Source organism: Lissotriton vulgaris, chromosome 10 (genome assembly GCF_964263255.1).
Source record: "Lissotriton vulgaris chromosome 10, aLisVul1.2, whole genome shotgun sequence".
NCBI lineage: Eukaryota > Metazoa > Chordata > Amphibia > Caudata > Salamandridae > Lissotriton > Lissotriton vulgaris.
The window spans coordinates 114,183,835-114,211,688 of record NC_141698.1 but is presented as its reverse complement, the minus strand read 5'-3'; the positions used below and the strand labels follow the sequence as shown (position 1 = coordinate 114,211,688).

The window sequence follows — 27,854 nt, the reverse complement described above, 5'->3', positions numbered from 1 at the left end:
CCCATCAATTCTTACGTTACTCTAACAGGCTTCTTTCCTGGCTCTTTCATAACCTCCATTCAGTGCCTGTTATAAGCTCTCCCCACCATAGTCTCACTTTTCATAAATTCACTATTTTCCTTTCATGGTTTCACATGTTTTGTGCTTTAAAATGACAAATTGTCTATTGCACACATGCCTCCTTCATGCTTTGTTTATGTAGAATCTTTAAATGAACCCACCTAATTGTGAATGATCTGTATGGCCTCTGCTAAGTTCTGGCTGTGGATGGTGTTGCTGTGAGAATGCTATTAGACCGGTGATTGTCTTTCGGCACAGTTGAACACTCCATCTTATTTCTTTTTTTTTTCTCATTCCCCTCTGACCCCAGCTAACTGGTGAGCCACGAGTATCCACTGTTGCTCATTTGGAGAGGTAGGATTTACTTTGATTTGGGTTACTGCCCCAGCCCAGTATCGCCTGCCTACCAGTGGCTCACAAGCTTTCTATCTGTTGCTGACCTCTCGTTGTTAAGGAGAGTGTGGTCATACTCTTCCCCCGATTCAGGGGGACAAAAAATTATAGTAGGGCTCCAGCCTTAACTCACGGTAACCTGATACACCTGTGATATTGGCAGGATCCCACACAATCTGAGAGCTTCCCAAGAGGCTTAATCATAGGACCAAAAAAGCAAAGAAAGGTGGCAAAAAAGATGGCAAAAGAAAAGGTGGTATAAAAGCATGATCTCAATAGTTGTCTAGACTGATGCCCAATTTATCAGGCAATCCCAAATGGCTCTCTTCATGTTACTTTTTTGAATCTGGCAGATCCATCTTAGATGTTTGGAAAAGTGAAGAAAGCAATTCAGAGTGCATAGGGGGCAGAACCTCAGCCCATCTCTTACATATTTCTCTCCTCGCCAGCAATATAGCAAAAAAAAGAAAGCCTCTATTAGGACCCTTTATTTCCTCTTGGATGCCAAAAATGATTAGGCTAAGTGTGATGCATAGTGGGTATCCTAAGATGGATTTTATGGTAGCCCCCCAGTTTTTTCCAGTATTCCGAAATTGCAGGGCAAGTCCAAAACATACGTGTATCCGGGGCTCTTTCCATGTTGCATTTTTTAATATTTGGCCAGTGGGCCATTAGACATCTTAGAAACGGGGCTCGACAAATGCACTCGCCCGCTCGCATTTGCGAGGGAGAATGGATGAGGACGAGCTATTTTTAGGTCCTACTCGCCCTTTCTGGCGAGTAGGAAGTCAAACTAACTTTTGTCCTCTGTCTTTGAAAACAGAGCAAAAGTGACAAGATAACATGATTTAAAGGCATTTTTATTGCTCATAAAGGGAATGAGCAATAAAGGTGCATTTAAATCTTGTTATCTTGTCACTTTTGCTCCTTTTTCAGAGACGGAGGTCAAGTGGGTTGCAGTCAGGTCGAGGGGATTTTCCATGGTACTAGACCAGCAGGACTAGTACCATTTTTCGGATTTGTCGAGCCCTGTAGAAAGTCTAGCCGGGGATAAATAGGCCCTGTGAGTAGTGAAATAATGATTTCTTCTCAGCCATGCTGGTTTCACTGTTGAAAACAGAGTCCCATAAGAAGTCTGCCAGAGCTCAGCCCAAACTACCTCCGGGATTGATTCCCCCCCCATAATTCCCATGCTAATCTAAAATCCTCATCTATGACCTCCTCAATTGCCCAATAAAAAGATGACACCTCCTTTTTCCCTGCTAAATTTTTTAACAGATGCTCTTCTAGGGCATTTCCCCGCCCTATCAATGTTTTTTAATTCTGGGACCAACTCTTTAATTGAAGGTATTTAAATCTAGACAGACATACCTTCATCCAATTTCTCGTTAAGAGTTGCCCAAGGTAGGAGAGAGCCATCTTCGGTTAAATCACCCCATGTTAGTAGCCCTGCTGTTTTTAAAGGTATATCCAACGCATCTTTTAAGCAGCATGGTGTCCTCGGGCTATCCCACAATGGAGCTGATCTTGAAAAGTATTTAATGCCTGTTACTGCTCTAAGTCTAGCCCATATTTGTATAGCACCCCTTAAAACCTTCAGCCTTACTTTCTTAAAACATTTTTTGTCCCCATATTTAAAAAGAAAACCTTCATGCGGAAGCCCAGCCTGATCTAACATGGCTTTAAACATCTTCTCTCTGACTGATAAATCTGGAGATTTCAGCAACATTCTCGAATGGGTCAATTGAAACGCCCATGCATAATACTGAATGTCTGGTAATGAGAGACCACCCTTTTCCCTTCTGCGCTGTAATTTTTTTCCAGGAGATCATGGTTGCTTTATAGGCCAGACAAATGAGTTGATTTAATGGAAGGTGAGCCCAAGATCTCATTAATTTTTTACTTTCTTTTAGGGTGTTTAGGAGATTTACCTCAGCTATTTTGTCAATATTAGGTACAATTTTGACTCCCAGATACCTCATCTCATTTTTAGTGTGGTGTATTCCCCTTGGCAGGTTCCAGGTCATGATCTCAGTTTTATCTGCATTAATCTCATAACCTGAGACTTGACCAAATTCTTCGGCTATACTGATGACTGACGAAAAGATAAGAATATCGACTGCATAAAGGGCTACCTTCCTCTCCCATATACCACTCTTAAATGGTAAGATGGCTCAACGCCTCAGGGAGGAGATAGCTAATGGCTCGATGTACAAATCAAAGAGGAGTGGAGAGAGGGGGCAGCCCTGTCTAGTTCCTCTATTAATGCTGAAGGATTTAGTCAGTTTGCCATTTACCACCAACCTTGCCGAGGGGTTCGCTATATATGAGGTTTATAGTTTGACGAAATATTGGGCCAAAATTCAATTTCTCCAATACAGCAGCAAGGTAATTCCAATTAACCCAATCAAAGGCTTTTGTTGCATCTAGTGTCATTACTGCCTGCGGAAGAGAACATTTTGAGGCGAAATCTATTGCACCTATTAAATCATGCGTGAGATCATAAAGATTTCTGCCTTTTATAAAACCCTTCTGGTCACTATGCAGTAAATCTCCTGGACCTGCATCCAGTCTATCGGCCAAAATCCTGGTAAAAACCTTGTAATCAGAATTGAGAAGTGAAATAGGTCTGTACGACCCACACTTCGTAGCTGGTTTACCCGGTTTTAAAATCAGAGTGATATTTGCCTCTCCCACGAGGACGTTTAGTTTAGCCCCTTCTATCAAGATTTTATTAAAAACCATGGTCATGAAAGGTATTATCTCCTCGCCCAGGGATTTATACACTTCGGCCGGAAGGCCATCCCATCCGGCCCTGCCGCCTTGCCTGTTTTACAGGCTAAAGAGCCTTCCTAACTTCCTGATGAGAAATTTCCTCCTCCTAGTTTCTCTTGTTTGGTTAAATCCAAAACTGGCAAATGGATCGGTTTTAACCAGTCCATTGCTGATGTAGTATCTACACCATTATCCTCTTCATATAGTTCCTTAACGAAGGTGTGGAAAGCATCTCCGATCTCTTCTTCATTATTTGTTTTTGTATTTGCGTCATCTATTTGTTTAATCAAATTACGCACTCTGTCTGATTTGGCCTTCCAGGCTAGTAATCTACCTGCCCCCTCACCGTACTCAAAATTTGCAAGTTTGCTTACCTCCCACCTACTAGATATTCTGTCCTGAACTATACTATCTAGATTGGCTTTCAGAGAGTCCAAACTTGCTCTCAATGGCTGAATTCGATCTTGATCGGTTTCTTGAATGATCTTTTTTTCCGCCTTCTTCATTTGTCTCTCAATAGATGAAATTTCCCCCCTATACTAAATGTTTTTATACGACATCCTATTTGTGACTAGACCCCTCAAAAAGGCTTTAAAGGTGTCCCAGACCACCATAGGTCCACTGAGCCGATGTTGGTATTTAGGAAAAAATTAGTCTCCTGAGACAAGTAGCCAATTTCAGCCTCATCTAAAAGGAGTGTACAGTCAAATGACCAGACAGTTTGCTGAACCTTCCCTACCAGTTTCAAGTCCATCCAGATTGCCGCATGATCTGATAGATGAGGGGTCAAATAACCAATATCTTGGATGTGACCTCTAACATCGTTGCTTATTATAATGTAGTCGATCCTGGTTTTGTGTCTATATTTTTTATTATAGAAAGACACCCCCACTTAAGTGCCCGACCTTTCCCTCCAGATATCGACCAACTCATTTGGCCTCATCATAGTTTTTAAATAAGCTCTAGACTTAGATGGGAGATTAGCCCTACTATTTGGGGATTTATCCAATATAGGATCTAGTACTATGTTGAAGTCCCCTGCAAAAATTAACATATCTGGCAGCCCCAAGAAATTAGAAAAAATAATCTTCAAAGTTGAGGGGTCATCCTGATTTGGGCCGTAATACCAAACTATTGAGATGGGCATTCTTTCTACAGAAATATTAGCTATAACCCATCTACCACTAGCATCAGTCAGAACATTCAGAAGGCTAACATCCGCTTGTTTCTTAATCAAAATGGCAACCCCCCTAACATTTGTCGATTGACCCGAACAGAAACTGTGTTCTACCCACCTAAGTTTACCACAAATTGTCATAATTTCTTTTCTAATAAGGTGGGTCTCTTGCAGGATAATTATATGTGCAGGTGAATCCTTCAAATATTGGAAGATGTTTTCTCTCCTGCTCTTAACTCGGGGGCCATTTACATTCCATGAAATGCAATGTAGCACTCCCATGGAGAATTAAAGGAACCACACTTTACCCCAATCCGTTAGGTATCTGCACCAAACCAAGGACAGCATAAAATAAAACACCTGAGGTTAAAAGTCGAAAGAGGATTTTATTTTTTTCCCCATCTGCTCCCCCACCCGTGCTACCCCACACACCCCTTGCAACCCCCCCACCCCCCTGGAGAACCCCCCACACACCCCCACATTTACCTGGACAAGACCAGGTTCTGCCGCCGGGAAGCCCTGCTCTACCCAGTTTTTACCTAAAATTGATGCTACCCTCCGCTAAGTAAAGAAGCTTAAGTCTTTAAAGATTTAATAACTCATCTTTCGCTAATTCGCCTAACAAGGTGAATTCACTAAAATGGTTTCTTAACCCCAATACTTCCAAGCTTCCAGCCCAAACTCTAACCAATATATTGCTGTTCCCATTTTTATAGACTAGTACTTCCTAAGTTAATTTAAGCTTTTAAGTTGTCAAGATTATCCGCCTCCTGTACTGTTCGCACATTATGCATCTTATTGTTATGCATAATTTTCAATTGGGCCGGGAATTTAAGTTGAACAGTTGCACCAAATTTCTTAGTCTTCCATTCTTCCCAGTTCCCACTGACTATTTAGAGTAACTCGTGAGAGGTCCGACCTAATCTCGAAAGTGAAGTCTCTTGCTTTCAGAGACTTCAATTTAAGAGCAGCGGTCAGTATCTTCTCCTTCAATTCGAAGGTAAGGAAATTGATTAAAAATTTCCACGGTTTTGTTCTGTTGGGATGTCTCCTAAAGGGGTCTCTATGGATCCTCTGTATGTTGCGCCTTAGTTCTTCCTCTGACTCCTCGACCCCCACTGCTTCTTTAATGAGGGTGGCAATAAAAGATTTGAGGTCATCCCCCTCTTTTCCTTCCGGTACCTTCAAAAGGCGCAAATTATTGTGCCTGGAATGATTTTCCATCATTTCTACCCAATCTCGGAGTGAAGCCTCTTCCTTCTTTAAAGTTGAGATATCTGCTTTAACCACTCCGAGATCTATTTTAAGTTCTTTCATGGAGTTCTCTACGGCTACTGTCCTGGAACTTAGGATGTCAAACTTTTTTTCCAGGGACTCACAAAAAAGTTTGATTTCACCCTGATTTGAGTCTGAAACTGCAAATCCCTTTTTGATATCAGATGCCATAGTACGAAATGGTGATTCTAGAGAACTTCCAGAGGAGGGTTTATCCTCCGGATCACTAGGCGTCACTCCCATTGAGATTGCACCGTCAAGGTTACCGACCTAACGACCTCAGCACTCAATATTGGGTCGTCTAAACTGTCGGCCCCATTACCTTTTATTAATTCTGGGAAACTAGACCTTTATATGAGGAGACTGTGCAACCACTTGTTCATCAGACATTGCTAATAAACTTGTTGCTTTTAATAGTGAACCACCTGTAAACAGTGGGCAGACCACAGTAGGCAGTGTGATTAGTTTCAACCATTGGCTTTCTTTGGCCAGCCTTTGCCAGCCATGGGCTGTAAACTTTCTTGGCACAGGAGTCTGCGTGTCTCACCTGATGCTGTTGGCTCTCTGGTTCTTTCCTTCCACCTCTATTCCAGGGCTTAAATTGAACTGCATGGGGCACTCACTACTTTACAACAAAATTCCTCCCTGTCTGCTCCCTTTCAATTGCTTTGCGCTAATGGGCTATCACTGCATGTATTAGTCGGCACATTAAACCCAGACGTATTGGCTTTGTCAGTGCTTGTTATTGTTTGCATGATGATGTTTTCTTTACCCTCATTATATCCCAAATTCAGTGGCGTACGATCTTGGGTTATCTGTCTTATGTTGCAAAGAAATAGTTAATTACCTGCTAAAATTGGGGCAACTCATTTGCTCCACTTACTTGATTCTGCAATTATTCTGTGGCATAAACTTACTTTGTGGGGGTACCACGTTATTTCACTAGATGTCTCTTCCCTGCTCATTTGTACAATTGCTAATTATGTATTCTTACACTTCATCTGTGTATCTCAAGCTATGAGCAGTGTGCTGTGATGCAGTTGGCTCTGTAGGCCTGCCTGGAGACCGTTTTAATTGTTTCACCAGCTTCATGTTTTAAAAATTAAAAAGTCTCTGAAGGGAAAAGGTGAGATCGTATCTCCGTATTACAAACTAGCAACTTCGGTGGAAGTTGGGGATTGAAGATGGAATCACCTTAGTCTTGTTTTTTGTGTGTTCCCCTGGTGTCTGCTTGATAAGTTTTGTGTGGGGTTGGGTTCAGTTCAGTTCAGTTTTTAAAATCATAAAAGCGTACAGTTAAAATATAAAAACATACATACAACAACACATGGTATCTGCAAGTTAAAAACTTTTGCCCAACCTGTGGGGATAAATATCTTAATTAGAGCGTACTTTTCACAAATTAAGATTATATCAGACAGCAATTAATTAAGATTCCAATACTTAGGACTATAAAACATTGATTCCTGTCGGGAATAAGTGGGAAAGCTACGTCCGCTTGATACATGGAGTCCTCTGCCCATTAACATGTTGCACTCTACCTTTAGAGTAGATGGGGGGGGGGGTGCACGGCATTCTAGGGTAAAAATCATGCAAATCCCAGACGGAGATTGGGCCGTTTCCCACTTGGGGTGCACAGGTACGTAGGTACGGGACAATATGTCTCTTCCTAAATCTAACAAGTACTAGGTCACCAGCGATATCTTTTGGGAGGGAACCCAGCCAGCCCACCCTTCTAACACTCATTATTGTACCCTCGAGTTTGGATGGCAGGGGTCTGTTTTTTGGCAGCCAAAATTTAACATTGTTCAACAGGTCATGTTGTTTTTCGGTTTTCCCAGGTGTAAGTGCTGGTACTCCCGCGAGGACACATACAAAGGGAGCTGCCTCCGGTGGGAGTTGGATAGGAGAAACTTTATTATGCTGTACTCTAGGAGCAGTAAGCCGCGGCAAAACAGGTTTAAAGGGAGTTTTGCGAGCTATTGGGGCTGGAGCGTTAGGAACTGTTGATTGGGTCGGCACCATTTTGTCTTGTGTATTTGGCTTGGGGTCTTTGGGAGTAGAGGGTGGATGGAAACAATTAGGAGTTACAAAACATTTGTTGGCTAGCAAGTTAGACTTGATAATTTCCTCCATTCCAGTCAGCCTGTCCCCTAGTGCGTTTATTTTTTAGGGCTCGCCTGTTGTGCGCAGCACAGCTGGCAAGCTCTATAGGGGCTTATCCAGTCTTTATCCACACCACCACTGGCTGGCGATTCCTTGCAGTGCATGAAGCGCGTGCACAATGCCACCAGCCGCCTGCCTGCCTGCCTCGCATTACCACATCAAAGGCAGCCCTCCCAGCTCATTTCTCACCAGCTAATTATTCACGGCCGGCCCGGCCGGCCGGCCGTACTTTCAGTTTCACGGCCGGAGGCCGTGTCTCCTTTTAAAACTTGTTTAACTTGTTTCTTTGAGGTATAAAGAAATTAGAGACAGGCGTTTTATTTAGGGATTGTGACTTCCATGCATGCTGATTACCCATTCCGGGGACAGTTCAATTTCTATTTTCCACCTGCCCTGAACAATTGATAAATCAGCATCTCTAACCAACAGAATGCAGGGGCTATTCGGGAGATTTCTCTTTAGAGAGCAGGGCAGAGAAAGCCAAGTAAGGCTATGTCTTCCCACCTTTCCCGCGCACGTGAAGGGGCACAGACGTCAAACACCATGCCTTTGAAATGCACCAACCTTTCATTAAATCTCAGATCCCTTAAAAGCAGAGGCCGATACCGCACGTTTTCCCTCCAGCTTGCCATGTGTCTTGCATTTCCGCCTCGTTTCTGGTGCTTTCTGTTTGTTCTTCACAGTCATTAACCGCCGCCTGCCATTAGAAGGCTGTAAAGTATTCCATGTGCCATTAAGGCGTCCGAGGGTCTTTGAATGCTGAGTGCACGCATCCGCCTCTTTCATTACAAACTCAGCTGTGACTCCAGCGCCTTAGTGACAGCTCCAATCTCTCATCATGTTAGTCACACCGAAAATATCTGCACACAAGGAAGGAAGATGGAAAAGCTACCAGGTTACAATGTCACAGACAAACAACTCCCTCGAGATTCGGGTTTTAGCACGAACTCGGAGTGTGGAGTAGAGTTGTGTGTGTTGAGTGTGCTCCCCAAACATATCGCATCATAATTTGCACGAAGCATACCTGCAGCTCAATTTCTGTGTCACCCTCCCCTATCAAGGCATTTTTTTCTGAGCAGTGTCATAGCTAAGTGGGTTAATGTGCATGTTGTAGAGAACTGTGTGCAATTTGAAGATCATGGGTCCTGCGCTCACTAATGCAGCTCTCATTGTTAATGTGTCTATGGCCAGTGCTGTAACTTTCGTGAAAGTTGAGGTGTGTTCTCTAAAGGGCATGACCAAAAAAAGTGTAACTAGAAATCCTCTCTAAGATGCATGGCCTACGTATTATGGCTGTGGTTTAAAACCCGTGACCTGGCATGCATGAAGAAATTGAATGAACGCCACATAACAGATTTATTTGTACTGTACTGCACAATTGGAACGAAACTAGTCGTTCCATGGTCAGCAGTTTAACCACTCTGATGCTGAGTGAGTAAGCACTCAGATTCTAATATTGCTAAACACATTTCTTGAAGTTGATTTGAAATACATCTCCAGATAATGTACTATCCGTTGTTTTATTACAACATGAGTGTTCTGACACCAGGGCCTCCTCGTAATAAGACCATTGAATCCTGCTCCACCGAGACACCCATCATACAGCTCCACCGATGCACCCACCACCCAGCTCCACCGATGCACCCACCACACAGCTCCACCGACACAGCTCCACCGATGCACCCACCACACAGCTCCACCGACACAGCTCCACCGATGCACCCACCACACAGCTCCACCGACACAGCTCCACCGATGCAGCCACCACACAGCTCCACCGATGCAGCCACCACACAGCTCCACCGATGCAGCCACCACACAGCTCCACCGATGCAGCCACCACACAGCTCCACCGACACAGCTCCACCGACACAGCTCCACCGATGCACCCACCACCCAGCTCCACCGATGCACCCACTACACAGCTCCACCGACACAGCTCCACCAATGCACCCACCACACAGCTGCACAGATGCACCCACCACACAGCTCCACCGATGCAGCCACCACACAGCTCCACCGACACAGCTCCACCGATGCACCCACCACCCAGCTCCACCGATGCACACACCACACAGCTTCACCGACACAGCTCCACCGATGCACCCACCACACCGCTCCACCGATGCACCCACCACACAGCTCCACCGATGCACCCACCACACAGCTTCACCGAGGCACCCACCACACAGCTCCACCAAGGCACCCATCACACAGCTCCACAGATGCACCCACCACACAGCTCCTCCGAGGCACCCACCACACAGCTCCACTGATGCACCCACCACACAGCTCCACCGACACAGCTCCACCGATGCACCCACCACCCAGCTCCACCAATGCACACACCACACAGCTTCACCGACACAGCTCCACCGATGCACCCACCACACCGCTCTACCGATGCACCCACCACACAGCTTCACCGAGGCACCCACCATACAGCTTCACCGAGGCACCCACCATACAGCTCCACCAAGGCACCCATCACACAGCTCCACAGATGCACCCACCACACAGCTCCTCCGAGGCACCCACCACACAGCTCCACTGATGCACCCACCACACAGCTCCACCGACACAGCTCCACCGATGCACCCACCACACAGCTCCACCGATGCACCCACCACACAGCTCCACCGAGGCACCCACCACACAGCTCCACCGAGGCACCCACCACACAGCTCCACCGAGGCACCCACCACACAGCTCCACCGAGGCACCCACCACACAGCTCCACCGAGGCACCCACCACACAGCTCCACCGAGGCACCCACCACACAGCTCCACCGAGGCACCCACCACACAGCTCCACCGAGGCACCCACCACACAGCTCCACCGAGGCACCCACCACACAGCTCTACCATGCCCCCACCACACAGCTCTACCATGCCCCCACCACACAGCTCTACCATGCCCCCACCACACAGCTCCACCGATGCACCCACCACCCAGCTCCACCGATGCACCCACCACACAGCTCCACCGATGCAGCCACCACACAGCTCCACCGATGCAGCCACCACACAGCTCCACCGATGCAGCCACCACACAGCTCCACCGATGCAGCCACCACACAGCTCCACCGATGCACCCACCACACAGCTCCACCGATGCACCCACCACCCAGCTCCACCGATGCACCCACCACCCAGCTCCACCGATGCACCCACCACACAGCTCCACCGATGCACCCACCACACAGCTCCACCGATGCAGTCACCACACAGCTCCACCGATGCAGCCACCACACAGCTCTACCATGCCCCCACCACACAGCTCCACCGATGCACCCACCACAGAGCTCCACCGACGCAGCCACCACACAGCTCTAACATGCCCCCACCACACAGCTCCACCGATGCACCCACCACAGAGCTCCACCGACACAGCTCCACCGATGCACCCACCACCCAGCTCCACCGATGCACCCACCACCCAGCTCCACCGATGCACCCACCACCCAGCTCCACCGATGCACCCACCACACAGCTCCACCGATGCAGCCACCACACAGCTCCACCGATGCAGCCACCACACAGCTCCACCGATGCAGCCACCACACAGCTCCACCGATGCAGCCACCACACAGCTCCACCGATGCACCCACCACACAGCTCCACCGACACAGCTCCACCGATGCACCCACCGCCCAGCTCCACCGATGCAGCCACCACACAGCCCCACCGACACAGCTCCACCGATGCACCCACCACCCAGCTCCACCGATGCACACACCACACAGCTCCACCGACACAGCTCCACCGATGCACCCACCGCCCAGCTCCACCGATGCAGCCACCACACAGCCCCACCGACACAGCTCCACCGATGCACCCACCACCCAGCTCCACCGATGCACCCACCACACAGCTCCACCGATGCAGCCACCACACAGCTCCACCGATGCAGCCACCTCACAGCTCCACCGATGCACCCACCACACAGCTCCACCGACACAGCTCCACCGATGCACCCACCACCCAGCTCCACCGATGCACCCACCACCCAGCTCCACCGATGCACCCACCACACAGCTCCACCGATGCACCCACCACACAGCTCCACCGATGCAGTCACCACACAGCTCCACCGATGCAGCCACCACACAGCTCCACCGATGCACCCACCACACAGCTCCACCGATGCAGCCACCACACAGCTCCACCGATGCAGCCACCACACAGCTCCACCGATGCACCCACCACACAGCTCCACCGATGCACCCACCACACAGCTCCACCGATGCACCCACCACCCAGCTCCACCGATGCACCCACCACCCAGCTCCACCGATGCACCCACCACCCAGCTCCACCGATGCACCCACCACACAGCTCCACCGATGCACCCACCACACAGCTCCACCGATGCAGTCACCACACAGCTCCACCGATGCAGTCACCACACAGCTCCACCGATGCAGCCACCACACAGCTCTACCATCCCCCACCACACAGCTCCACCGATGCACCCACCACAGAGCTCCACCGACGCAGCCACCACACAGCTCCACCGATGCAGCCACCACACAGCTCCACCGATGCAGCCACCACACAGCTCTACCATGCCCCCACCACACAGCTCCACCGATGCACCCACCACAGAGCTCCACCGACACAGCTCCACCGATGCACCCACCACCCAGCTCCACCGATGCACCCACCACACAGCTCCACCGATGCAGCCACCACACAGCTCCACCGATGCAGCCACCACACAGCTTCACTGAGGTACCCACCATACAGCTCCACCAAGGCACCCACCACACAGCTCCTCCGAGGCACCCACCACACAGCTCCACAGATGCACCCACCACACAGCTCCACAGATGCACCCACCACACAGCTCCACAGATGCACCCACCACACAGCTCCACCGAGGCACCCACCACACAGCTCTACCATGCCCCACCACACAGCTCCACCGATGCACCCACCACACAGCTCCACCGATGCACCCACCACACAGCTCCACCGATGCACCCACCACACAGCTCCACCGATGCACCCACCACACAGCTCCACCGATGCACCCACCACACAGCTTCACCGATGCACCCACCACACAGCTCCACCGAGGCACCCACCACACAGCTCTACCATGCCCCACCACACAGCTCCAACGATGCACCCACCACACAGCTCCACTGATGCACCCACCACACAGCTTAACCAACACAGCTCCACTGAGGCACCCACCACACAGCTCCACTGAGGCACCCACCACACAGCTCCACTGAGGCACCCACCACACAGCTCCACTGAGGCACCCACCACACAGCTCCACTGAGGCACCCACCACACAGCTCCACTGATGCACCCACCACACAGCTCCACTGATGCACCCACCACACAGCTCCACCGATGCACCCACCACACAGCTCCACCGATGCACCCACCACACAGCTCCACCGACACAGCTCCACCGATGCAGCCACCACACAGCTCCACCGATGCAGCCACCACACAGCTCCACCGATGCAGCCACCACACAGCTCCACCGATGCAGCCACCACACAGCTCCACCGATGCAGCCACCACACAGCTCCACCGACACAGCTCCAGCGACACAGCTCCACCGATGCACCCACCACCCAGCTCCACCGATGCACCCACTACACAGCTCCACCGACACAGCTCCACCAATGCACCTACCACACAGCTCCACAGATGCACCCACCACACAGCTCCACCGATGCAGCCACCACACAGCTCCACCAACACAGCTCCACCGATGCACCCACCACCCAGCTCCACCGATGCACACACCACACAGCTTCACCGACACAGCTCCACCGATGCACCCACCACACCGCTCCACCGATGCACCCACCACACAGCTCCACCGAGGCACCCACCATACAGCTTCACCGAGGCACCCACCATACAGCTCCACCGAGGCACCCACCATACAGCTCCACCAAGGCACCCATCACACAGCTCCACAGATGCACCCACCACACAGCTCCTCCGAGGCACCCACCATACAGCTCCACCAAGGCACCCATCACACAGCTCCACAGATGCACCCACCACACAGCTCCTCCGAGGCACCCACCACACAGCTCCACTGATGCACCCACCACACAGCTCCACCGACACAGCTCCACCGATGCACCCACCACCCAGCTCCACCGATGCACCCACCACACAGCTTCACCGAGGCACCCACCATACAGCTTCACCGAGGCACCCACCATACAGCTCCACCAAGGCACCCATCACACAGCTCCACAGATGCACCCACCACACAGCTCCTCCGAGGCACCCACCACACAGCTCCACTGATGCACCCACCACACAGCTCCACCGACACAGCTCCACCGATGCACCCACCACCCAGCTCCACCGATGCACCCACCACCCAGCTCCACCGAGGCACCCACCACACAGCTCCACCGAGGCACCCACCACACAGCTCCACCGAGGCACCCACCACACAGCTCTACCGAGGCACCCACCACACAGCTCCACTGAGGCACCCACCACACAGCTCCACCGAGGCACCCACCACACAGCTCCACCGAGGCACCCACCACACAGCTCCACTGAGGCACCCACCACACAGCTCCACTGAGGCACCCACCACACAGCTCCACTGAGGCACCCACCACACAGCTCCACTGAGGCACCCACCACACAGCTCTACCATGCCCCCACCACACAGCTCTACCATGCCCCCACCACACAGCTCCACCGATGCACCCACCACACAGCTCCACCGACACAGCTCCACCGATGCACCCACCACCCAGCTCCACCGATGCACCCACCACACAGCTCCACCGATGCAGCCACCACACAGCTCCACCGATGCACCCACCACACAGCTCCACCGATGCACCCACCACCCAGCTCCACCGATGCACCCACCACCCAGCTCCACCGATGCACCCACCACCCAGCTCCACCGATGCACCCACCACCCAGCTCCACCGATGCACCCACCACCCAGCTCCACCGATGCACCCACCACACAGCTCCACCGATGCACCCACCACACAGCTCCACCGATGCAGCCACCACACAGCTCCACCGATGCACCCACCACACAGCTCCACCGATGCAGCCACCACACAGCTCCACCGATGCAGCCACCACACAGCTCTACCATGCCCCCACCACACAGCTCTACCATGCCCCCACCACACAGCTCCACCGACACAGCTCTACCGATGCACCCACCACCCAGCTCCACCGATGCACCCACCACCCAGCTCCACCGATGCACCCACCACACAGCTCCACCGATGCAGCCACCACACAGCTCCACCGATGCAGCCACCACACAGCTCCACCGATGCAGCCACCACACAGCTCCACCGATGCAGCCACCACACAGCTCCACCGATGCACCCACCACACAGCTCCACCAATGCACCCACCACACAGCTCCACCGACACAGCTCCACCGATGCACCCACCGCCCAGCTCCACCGATGCAGCCACCACACAGCCCCACCGACACAGCTCCACCGATGCACCCACCACCCAGCTCCACCGATGCACCCACCACACAGCTCCACCGACACAGCTCCACCGATGCACCCACCACACAGCTCCACCGATGCAGCCACCACACAGCTCCACCGACACAGCTCCTCCGAGGCACCCACCACACAGCTCCACCGATGCACCCACCACACAGCTCCACCGATGCACCCACCACACAGCTCCACCGATGCACCCACCACACAGCTCCACCGATGCAGCCACCACACAGCTCCACCGACACAGCTCCACCGATGCACCCACCACCCAGCTCCACCGATGCACACACCACACAGCTCCACTGATGCACCCACCACACAGCTCCACCGATGCACCCACCACACAGCTTCACTGAGGTACCCACCATACAGCTCCACCAAGGCACCCACCACACAGCTCCTCCGAGGCACCCACCACACAGCTCCACAGATGCACCCACCACACAGCTCCACAGATGCACCCACCACACAGCTCCACAGATGCACCCACCACACAGCTCCACAGATGCACCCACCACACAGCTCCACAGATGCACCCACCACACAGCTCCACAGATGCACCCACCACACAGCTCCACAGATGCACCCACCACACAGCTCCACCGAAGCACCCACCACACAGCTCCACCGATGCACCCACCACCGCCGAGGCACCCACCACACAAATCCGCCGAGGCACCCACCACACAGCTCCACCGATGCACCCACCACACAGCTCCACTGATGCGCCAACTAAGCTCCACCAATGCACCCACCACACAGCTCCACCAATGCACCCACTAAGCTCCACCGTTGCACACACCACTCAGCGCAACCACAGCATCACTCAGCGCAACCACAGCATCACTCAGCGCAACCACTGCATCACTCAGCACCACCACAGCATCACTCAGCGCAACCACAGCATCACTCAGTGCAACCACAGCATCACTGGTTCAAATATGTTCTTTCAATGTTTCAAACTGTTTTCAAGCTTTCACGCTTTATTACAAATCACAAAAAGATGTTAATATTTCACTTCTGTTCTTGGATTTTCGTCGCAATAAAAAACACTGAACATAATCTTCACAAAAGTTATTTACAAAAGTTTAAGCTATTGCCATTACAAATTAAATAAATTATTTAAGTATTATTTAAAAGCCATTGTTATTTGTAATATCAATACATCTAAGTCACGTAAATACAAAACATGTTGCATTACAAATGCTATAGGTGTCACATTTGCGAAAGTTATAACTATTGGCATTGTAAATGACAAAGCTATTATTTAGCTATTTTAAAAAATAACACAAATAAAAAAAATTCATTTGTAAGACCAATAGCTCAAACTTTCCTAATGCGAGCCCTATTGCATTTCCAATGCTTGTTCTATTAATGGAGATATAATAGAGCTGACCAGTTGTTCAATAAGGGATAATAGATCTGGCTGTGTAGGAGATAATAGAACGACTATTTTCTCAACAGCCTCAAGTGTCGTGGAAGAGTTACTGACTGGAGGTCTGGGGCTTAAGGACAATTTTTGGAGTTTTGATTGGTTCCCAATGTTATTAACCCCACTACGTTTCCTTTTAGCTGATGAGAAGTGGGGAGATGCAATCCTTTTGGTGTTTACAATGTTGGTTTTACTGGATGATGGGAGCGGTTGCAGGTGACTATCAGTATCAAGTATTACACAGGAGCTTTCCACAGGAAGAGGTGATTCTACTAAGACGTGTAGTTTTACACAGGGCGTTTAGCTCGTCTAACCACGGGAAGGCTTGTTCTGTGACTACTGTTTGTGAGGGCAACTGCTTGGTCCATCTACTATGTGTGGACTGGGGAGGTACGCCTTTATCGTCTTCTCTAGCAATGGACCGTGTTGCACTATTTGTCTTCTCGCCATTGTGAGTCATAGTGAGGTTTGGGTGTAACAATATAGTTATCAACAAATCATAAAGTCTGGTACAGAAATCGTCCTTGGAGAAAGTCAATAGGTGGAAAACCAAACGGAAGCAAGTGTCTTTTATTTACCTCCTCTATACAGAGATCCAAGAGCCAAGGGGGGTAGCACCGTCCCGTCCTCCCTGGGCCTTTGAGGGTCGTAGAGGGCCCGCCCTTTGCCCGCGCTTCGCCCGGCGTCCGCGACGCGGAAGGAGCTTCCTTAATTTAAGCGCCTCCGGGCGCGCTAGTCCTCGGGATGTGTGGGCGGTACAGGATGTTGTCCCAGGGCTTGCTGGGAGCTGTAGTTCTCCCCCAACTGCGGCCAGGTAGCTGGAACAACGGCGGCAGGGGGAATAAGCAGCGTCGGAGCCCCAGCAGCAGGTGAGGGAAAGTGTGTCCGCCTGCTCCCCTCCTCCGCCCGATATGGATTTCAAACAGGTCCCCTGGGGGTGTTATATATCAAATGGGCATCTCAGCTGCTGCAACAAAGCCCCCAGTTATCCTTGGCAGAGCGCCGCCTGAATCAGAGAGTTACAGTTTTTCTTTTTTCCCTGGCTGTTGCCGATTTATCCGTAATGGGATAGAGGCAGTGTCAATGTCAGCACATCACCGCCGTAGCTGCCGCTTCAGCCTCTCACCCCTCCACCTCACCTCCGTCTCCAGCACGTTTGTGATGCAAATCCGGTGCTGCTGAGTCTTAACCCTGAAAGAGCGCCATGCGGGGTAGGGGCACTCGTAATCGCATGCCGCTCGGGCCCGGATTTTGCCTGTGTGTGTGACTCTTAATGAAGCTCTTTGCAAGGTCCCAAGACCACACTGAACATCCACAGCTTGACTTTACTGTGTGCAGGGGTTGCACTGCTTTTCCTAGCAGCCCTTAAACTGACGACTCCGGTGCTGGAAACCAGGGTTCGAGCCTCGAGGTCGGTTCCACATCCTTTGATTCTGGGCAAATCACTTGGGGGCAGATGTATCAAACGATTTTTATGTCGCAAACGAGAATCTGTGAAAAGCAGAGTTTGCGACAAAAATCGGAAAATGGAATGTATCAAATAAAACGCATCGCAATATTAAGGAATCACAAATTTTGCGATTCCTTAATATTGCATAAGCATTTAAGGAATCGCAAATTGCAATTCCTTAAATGCTATGTAAGAAGCAATTAAATTTTGCGAATTTACACTAAGAAATTCTTTTACAAATGCACTTTTTGGCATTTGTAAAGGTGCCATGTGGCGCTCATACATGCCCTTAGGGCATATATGTGCGCCATTGAGCACACATGTAAATTTCAGGGGTGCAGCCGGGTGTCTTTAAGACACCCTTGCACCCTTGAAATTATTCTCAATTTGCGATTAGCAAATTGCGAATCGCAAATTGAGAATAACTTCACATTCCTTCCTATGGGCTTCCTGGCCCATAGAAATGAATGGCAAATTATTCCTTAATTGCGATTAGCAATTTCCTAATCGCAATTAAGGAATTTTAAGAAATCGCTAAAAAATAGCTAATTTTTTTATACATACCATTTTGCAATTCTCAAATAGCGATTCTCAAAAAATCGCTATTTGAGAATCGCAAATGGGTATTTTGATACATTGCCCTTTAATCTCCTCGTGCCTGAATGTGTAATGTAAATACGGTGCTCATGTAAAGCGCTCCAGTACCTTCAGGTCGAGTTCGCGCTATATAAAATATACAAAAAAAAACACCTGACAGGAGAAGCGCTAGTCAGAAGGGAACGTTTTTGCTGGACTGCTTCGACAGATATTCCCAGACTCTGCACCAAAAATAGGTTAATGTGAGAGCGAAGTGTGTTTAGCTTTAGATTTCGCTGTGCCATGTATAGAATTCCTGATGGAATGATCCCCTACTTCTTCTTGTCTAATGACATTGTGCAGAATATTTAACGTTCTCTGGAATTTGTTTTAGGGTGCTGAATGGGTAACCTTACGTATTGGGGTTGTGGGGGTGTGGTTGGAGTGGTCACACTTGCACCTCGTGTGTCCTTGCTTGTGATCTCACTGTAGTCTGTGAGGCCCCCATTCCTTTCAAATGATGGATCTACTTAATCTCCAAGACTATGGACAAAAGGAGCAATAGACGTGTCTTAGTTAATTCTCACCAAGACGAAACCAAGAAAACTGCTAATCGAGCATTTTCTAGAGTGGTTCAAACCTTTCACTGCTACTGGTCTAGTATTTTTACCACACACAAAGATTTCGCTCAATACAAATGTTTTTATACAGGGCTTACTACCGCAGTTGCCGTTTTCTAAGCATTGTAAATAACCGGTTTCACTTATTTCCAATTTTGTGTTAGTAAGCGCATAAGCTTCAAAGGGATGCTTAACTCAGGACCAGCTGACTAGACAGCATGGCTGGAGTAGGCTAGAGTTTTCCAAGAGAAACCGTTATTGTGTGTGCTAGATATTAACCCGTTAACCGCAGCGGTAATTCCGCCGCGGAGCGGGCGTTTCCGTGCACGGCGGAGGTAGTGCACTTGGGGAGGTAGTGCTGCCGTCGGCCAATGGCCGACGGCAGCAAGGAAAGGGTTAAATTTGGTAATTCCTTTCTGACATCTGGGCTTCACGAATAATAGAGCTTGGTGAATGTGCCTAGAAATGTTTTGCAATCTGTTACACCTTTCCCATACCGCGGGTCTGTGTAGCTGGTGCTCCAAACGGCATACCCCTGTCCGTTGTTCGGCTAGAGGGGAGGTTGATTAAAAGACCTCTGTCTGTGCATGTATGTATATATGTGTGTGTATATATGTGTATATATTAATTAGGTCTCACCTGTGGGACCTTAAAATCTTTCTAGCCATGAAGCATATTATCCTGGGTAAAGCGATTCTGGTATGTTTCTGACCTCTGCTGGTTGTTTTTCATCAAGACAGTTAAATGGAGGCAGTTGCTAGAAAAATGGGAAAAAAAGTCCCTAAGCAGATAGCGATACTTGTATTTTACTGACCTCTGCTGGTCATTTTCTATCAAGACTATTAATTCGAGGCAGTTGCCAGGAAAATAAAGTCGCCCCTAAACAAGAGGAAGCAGACCAGTCCAGTGGTAATTCTCTAAAGCCCACACAAAGTACATACAACAGATCTTCCAGACAGTGCAAGGGCTGTCTAGGCGCGACTTAAAAATGTGTGCAGGAGTGTTGGGTTGCTGTAGAGGATGGTATGGTCTGGTAGTCCCGTCTTCCCCCTACCCTCCTCCCTCCAATTATTTCATTGCCAACTATTTCTTTTCTGAAGATCAAAGAATGGCCAAGGGTGTAGGGATGTGGGTCGGCGACAACACATGGAGGATACTTCTTTAATATATAGGACAAATGAAAAGCGCTGAGGGAGATGAGAGCGGTTAAGAAACTCCATGTTGTGCATGGCTCCCCTATGATTTGTACTGATGCACAGTCGATCTATGGTATCACTAGGAGAGTGGGAGCTAATATGGGCCATACATAAATTGAAAGTGGAATTAGAGTTGCGGTGATTATAAAACTTTATACATAAATAATTAATTATGTGCTAGCTAGACCCGTGGGTATCATAGCGCTTTACATACACAAAGGAAAAGAAAAGATTGCATACCATCTCACGACAAGAGGCTGCATAAAGAACATAATACGTATGTAACCAGTGAGGAGAGAAGGACGCAGGTGGATAAATAAAGACATTTAAAAGCTACAACATGCTACGAATTTCATACCCACAAAAGTCTATATGCGGTGTTTTCCACCTCTGGGTTCGTGGTTACAGGATGGTCACTTTGAGCTTTGCACCCATTGCCTGTGATGTCCCGTTCATAGCCCTGGTGGAACATAGCCCGGATAGTGATAGTTACCCACCTATAATTCTGTATATATTTTCTATTAATCCTCCCCCGGAGTGCTAGGTTGTGGGTAGCATAGGAACTGTAAAACGGATGGCTTGCAAATAAATGGTAAGTGGGTTTAATGTGGTGGCTCACCGGGGGTCCTTTGGAGCATGCTCAATGGCTGGGTCTGAGACTGGCCTTAGTACGGAATTCATATTGATGAATTTAACGTAACCTCTGCTTTGTTCTAGCCTATCTTCTTTCCCCATAGGAATGCAGAACATTCATTGGATAACACTTTTTTGTATTTATTTTTTTGTTGGTGGGGGGTGAAAAATATTTTATCTATAGAGATATTCGTAGTTGGGCACAAAACGGCGACCAGAACGTATATACAAGAGAGAACCTCAAGCGTTCAGCTAAAGTTACAATCCTGAAACATTCTCAAATTGCACCTATTTTGTTTAAATGTTTATTAAGCTTCTGTTATGAAAACGAATCTTGTACATTATTACACAGAAGTCCTATTTTCGGTTGAAATTATATATTCAAATAACTTTAAGTTCTCAGTTATCAACTTCATTTTCCTTCATGACTAGACTGAACCATGGAGAATCATTAATATACACTAGACTAATATTCTACACCTCAGAAAAGTGTTATGAAACGTAATCCTATCGGAGATAAAACTGTCAGTCTTTACCACCATCTTGAGTCGTTTATATTTGAGCCCAAAATACATCTTCAAACTGTTGTAGTTGAACATTTGGCTGGTCTGCAAATACCACCAAAATTGTATGTTTGAAGAAATACACGACTGCTAACAAGAAGCGGAAGGGAGGACGAAAGAAGGGCCTCAGAGCCAAAGCACAAAATTAAAACATTGCATCTTAAACGAGGCTTGCAGCAGATTCTACCCTCCTCACTCTGCCCTGTTAAAGTCCTTGCAAACTAAGCACACCATTCGACACACAGGATGGTCACCTCACCCAGGCGACGTAGAAGGGTAGCTGTTGTAAATAGCTTGTTATCATACAACACTCTTTGTAGTCTTTCTACTGCTTCTCTTCTCTTACTCATTCTCAGAATACCACTGTGATCTACATGCTATGACCTCATGTTGTTAATGTTCCAGCTTGGTCAGTTGGACTCTGGTCAGCTGGTGGTGTACCTGTTCTGTTCTCTGTGCTGCAATAAATACAAGAAGACTTCTAATCTGCAAGTTGTATTGGACCATCATTACTTTACAACATTTGGCGACAGTTATTGAAGTTGACCAGAGAATTTTTTTTAAAGAAATCTTATTGCAGTGGATATTCTACAAGGTGAATCATCTACAGAAAACTAACTACATTCACCCAGGAAAGAATTCACGCGTGAGAAATATTTTTCTAATGAAGCCTGGAAGCTACACGATTTTTGGTGGTCTTCTATTGACTCTGATGCTGCGTCTTGTGTTGAACATTGTGAAGGGTGTAAAGAAGGTGAGAAGAGGCTCAAGGTGCTGTCTAGTCAGCATACTGGCAAGATTTTTGCGCAAGAGAAGCCATGGCACAGCATATGTTTAGACTTTATTGGTCCCATGGATGAGCTGCTTCTTAACCAAAGGTTTGCTATTGTTGTTATCAATGTTTTTTCAAAATGGTTGACTGTATGTTTTGTCAAGGAGATTACCACTGATGTTTTACTGTAAGATTTCTTAAAGGTGTGTTTCATGATGAAGGATTTCCTTCAATTCTTATAACGGATAATGGAACGCAATTAACGTCATATAAAATGAAATCGTTTTTGGAAAGTTGTGGTAGAAGTCATCATTTCACAAGCTTGTACAATCCACAGGGGAACGGTTTATGCGAGAGAGTCATTCGTTTGGTCAAAGGCATTATACAGATGACAAGTGCTTTAGGTTGTTTTTCGGAGGAGAGAGTTATGGAAATGGTTTGGGCTTATCGTTCTACTCCCCATAAGCAAGATTTGAAGTCTCCTTTTGAGGTAATGCGGGAAGGCCTCCAGGTACAAAATTGATTCCGTCTTGGTTAAAGAATTTTGATGATGAAAGATCTACCTTTGGCTCTATAGAAACATCTTCAGAAGGAGTTTGTGCAGGCGACTTAGTCAAGGTTAAGCCTGGTTGATTTTCTAAAGGTTTGACTAAATTTAGAGGTCCTTATGTAGTGAAGAAAGTTTATCCTCCCTATTTGGTTCTGGAAAATGGTGAGAAATGGAATTTTCGAAGAGTTGCCCTATTTCAGAAAGGTATTAAAATGACTTCTGGTCAGCGTGATCGTGACTTAGGTTGTCATTCCTCTGGCAATAGTGGTTACATGTTTTCAACTCAAGATGAGGGGTGTGCATCTTCCTTTTTTGCTTGTAGGGGGGAGGATGGTGGTGGTGATGCTTCTCAACATTTGGAGAGTATGCCTAGCTCTTTTGATAACATTAACAATGCTGATGTTGAGGTTCATTCCTCTGTAAAGAATCCAAGACTACGTCGTCCACCATTGTATCTTAAAGACTATGTTTGTTGATTTCTTATGTTTTATTTCCTTTTAGTTTTTGGAATTCCGTAAGGAAGGAGATGTGTTGTAAATAGCTTGTTATCATACTGCACTCTTTGTAGTCTTTCTACTGCTTCTCTTCTTACTCATTCTCAGAATACCTCTGTGATCTACATGCTATGACCTCATGTTGTTAATGTTCCAGCTTGGTCAGTTGGACTCTGGTCAGCTGGTGGGGTACCTGTTCTGTTCTCTGTGCTGCAATAAATACAAGAAGACTTCTAATCTGCAAGTTGTATTGGACCATCATTACTTTACAACAGTAGCTCCTCCAACCCCTTTAAAGGAATGATTCCACTGGCTAATCGTCAGATGCTTCCGTGCCTTAGCTGCTGTTTCCTCTTTTATCATCATACATCATCAGCTCCAGCTTCCTAGCCAGGATGTCTGTTCAAATTAGCAAAGAGGAGAAGGTGACTATTCCACATCACTGTTGAACATAATTACTCCTTCAAAGAAATCTCTGCTTTCATCAGAGTCAGTGAGGACCATTCTTATGCTGTCCCTCTCAGATCCATCTCTGTCGCAATGAGTCTGTAGACCTTGCATGGTGAGCATTGGACAGCCCCTGACAATAACCAAATCTGCAAAGTGTTTTCAGACAGGAAATGCAGAACAGCAGCAGTCTTTGCTGTAGAGATTATATGAGCAAGCAGAGCATGAAGGGTGCCACCCAGACTAGGCCAATCTGGTTGTCCTTTGCCGGTTTCCTAGCTTGTATTTAGCTTTTGTATCTGGTTCGTCTCTGAAAATAAAATGGAGCCACTACATGCTCTAAGAACTTATAGGCACATGGAAAAGTGTGTGTATGTGTGTGTTCACACACACACACACACACACACACACAGGCACCCACCTTACACGCCTACCTCTCCCTAGACCAGCCCCATCTAGTCATATTGCTCCAAGAACTTCGGTATACTAGTAAGATCAAACATCATTTCAAACTATGCAATTCAGAGATGCGCTTGGTTGGTATTCCTGTTAGGTATAAGGAAGTAATATCCGCCCTCTATAATGTACTAAAAGGAATATTTGATCAAAACACATCGATATTCCGGAAATTGGCCAAAAATAAGTAGTACCACACATTCACGCAGCTGCAATGAAAGCTGAATTAAATTTAAGTACAGGAGGAACCAGACTACTAGGAAAATAAGGTATGCTAAGTCATGTTGTCGACCAGATAGCACCAGGCTTGTGCCAATAAAAAATCTTTCTCTTCCTCAAACTGTTTCTGAAAAGCTGCTGCAGATGACTTTGGATTGACTAGCTGAAATCCTTGAATTGTCCATATCTTTAAAATATTTGGCTGTCGATATTTCCATTGGAAAATTACACCAGGCTTTATCTACGAGTCTGGTCTGTAATGTTTATATAAAAGCATACTGCAAGTGAATGCATACCACTAGTAACAAACCTTTGCAAAGCCAAAAGGTCTGGTGCATAAGTTCGCTAAATATTGGATGTCGATATTTTTAGAACAGCAATTGGGAGAGTGAGTTATTTTCTCACTTGCGACAATAAACCATGGCCTTGTATCAAAATAAAGTGGTAACAACAACTCGCCTGTAATGTATGTAAAGCACAAAACTTTGGGAACTACATGAAGTATATTATCGGAACTATGTGTAATTATGGCCTTGTAATTGAAACTTTGCCACCCATTCCCTGATCTTGTAGTCATAGGTCAAAACACAGAAAGAACTGAGTGTTCCTACTCAGAAATTGTTTATTTATGCCAAACAGGCCATTTTCATCGCATACTATACATTTAATGACTTAATAAACTATGGATTATATTTCTGTGACTGGTTCACTCTGTATGTTTATTGTAAGCTGTTAATTCTGTTCTCTACTTTAACTGCACAGTGATGATTGTTTCTGGTATGCATGTACCTAAAATGTACTTTAATTGAAAATGCAAATCCATCTTTTTCCCATTTCAGCCTTCTCCCTTCTGAAAACCCTAAGCAAGTTCATCGCCCACCATGTCCCTGCATCAGTTTTTACTGGAGCCTATCACCTGCCATGCCTGGAACAAGGATCGCTCTCGTAAGTACCCCCAACCCGCTAGTGGCTTCAGTGTTTGAGTGATTACATGGCTTTGGGTGGCACGTACTCTTTACGTATTGATCCTGATCAGGCATTACTGCAGCGTGAAAGGTCACCTCCGTGTGTAGAATCTTTAGAGCAGACACACACATTTTATCGGCCCTCTAGGGCTGCATCTTCATTCCTTTTAGTTTGTGGACTCCTGGATATATTGTATATAATATTTGTGCTGCTATTCCATGTTACCTCTCAGACTGAGGCTTAGACATCATGGTGCATAATGATAATGTTGGGCTGGCACTGTAGTCCATTAGATGCCTCTTTCTGTACAGACATTGAGTATCTGTTTTCAGGACAAGTCTCTGTTTTTTCAATATTTATTAGTTTGAGATCTGCAATAATGTTTTGAATGCTTTTGATTTATACCTGCTGATTATTGATATTTGCATAATTCCACTGAAAGTACATGGATGGACAATCGGGACACCAATGTGTAGCAAGGGATCAGCATTTGGTGTCCTGGTGATGTTCTGCTTGTTGTTTTTGGTTATCGCTCAGCTCTTCACAGCCGGATCTTTGGCAATGCCCTGATTCCCTTGTGCTTCTGTAGATCGCAGTTAGCCCCCATCTGTTTACCTTTCCTCTGACCTGTTTAGGATGCTTGCAGACACCGAAATAACCATTGTACTTAATGACGACTTTATTACTGATGCAAAATAACTTTTGCTTAAAAGGAGATGACCTTGAGGAGCTGAAGGCACAAGCGGCAGGAGATGCAAGGTTCTCCTTGTAAGGATATTAGCATAGCTAGCTTTACCCTCGCAACTGCTTGTGATGTCTGACCATGGCTGCCCGAAGCCATCATGTCTGCTGTAGAAAATCCTTTTTTAGCAGGTAGAGACTAAACAGCAGGTTTAAACCTCTTTGTTTAGTCTAGCTGAGGTCAATACGATTTGCAGTTTCGAAGTGTATATGTAACTCGCAGATTTTTCTTTCCTGCTTTCCACTTGTGTTATAACTGCTTGTACACCTGTATCGTCAGTGTGCAAATCCTTGGTTAACTAGTGCCGCCTCGTGGCAGTTATGAATGTGTTGTGTAAAATTCTGGGCTACACAACATATAACTTCCAGTATTGATTAAGCATCACACGAACGGAAGGTAGGTCTTAACATCCTATAGGCTGCAATCTAATGTGCTTCTACAGAACACTCCACTCATCATCATCAAAGGTTCTATACAGAATAGAATGCAATTCACATTACTATCACATAAACCATGCCCCCTTCCTTGTTATACAAAAATGCATATCCTACTAATATAATCATAAAGGTCCTACTATAATTTAAAAAACGGCATTACCTAAAAGATAGGAAACATAAAATAAAAATTCCTCAAAACATAGCTATACATCAATTATCCATTAATTCAATGGTGAGAACCTAATCATCCATTCCTTCCACAATGTACTCAACCATCTGGGTGGCCTTCTCTCCCTCTCGCCACAAGTAACTTCCGTATCCACAGCAAGCTTACCTTCCTCCCTGATATCTTCTGCCTCCTCCTGGTTAGAAATCAGTTGTTGTTCTTCCATTCCTGAGGGTCCACCAATAACAACGTTTGAATCGCCACCAATTCACTTTCACGAACACTTGTATTTTGTTGTTGATGCTCTCCTTCCACTCTTGATGGTTCCCTAAAACCAACATTCGAATCGAAGACCAACTCACCTTTACCACCACCTGTACCCTGTTCCAAATCTACATCTTCCATAGACTTCCCAACAGTGGATGTTCAGCTCATCCACCAGCCATTGAAAACCATTCTCCGGGACACCTCTGAAACCTTCCACAACTCTTGCAAACCGAAAGCTACTCTTTTCAGGTTGCAGACTTTGCCTTTTCTCTCCCTTACTGCATTGCGCAAAATCTCTACCACCTCCTCAGAATCAAAAAATTGACTCTCCTTTTGGTACATTAAAAGGCATCCTGGCACGATTCCAGTCCCCAACCTTAATACCAACGGGTTTCACTCCATGCTTGCTGTCATAATAAGACTTGCTTCTCTTCTGCATTTCAACTAATCGGTCCCTAACAAATTCAGGTGATTGTTGCTCCACACCTGTACTACTCAACCATCCAGGGTTGTACTTAGCCCTTGGATT

At 47.4% G+C, this 27,854-nt stretch overlaps 1 protein-coding gene across 1 annotated transcript in view; it reads left to right on the top strand.

The window, feature by feature from the left end:
* Positions 1 to 27,854, top strand: part of ARPC1A (actin related protein 2/3 complex subunit 1A) — a 133,029-nt gene that overhangs the window by 29,305 nt on the left and 75,870 nt on the right. The window contains exon 2 of the mRNA XM_086940650.1: positions 25,587 to 25,692. Coding sequence (XP_086796776.1) covers positions 25,629 to 25,692 — 64 coding nt within the window. The 5' untranslated portion in view covers positions 25,587 to 25,628. The remainder of the gene's footprint in view (positions 1 to 25,586; positions 25,693 to 27,854) is intronic.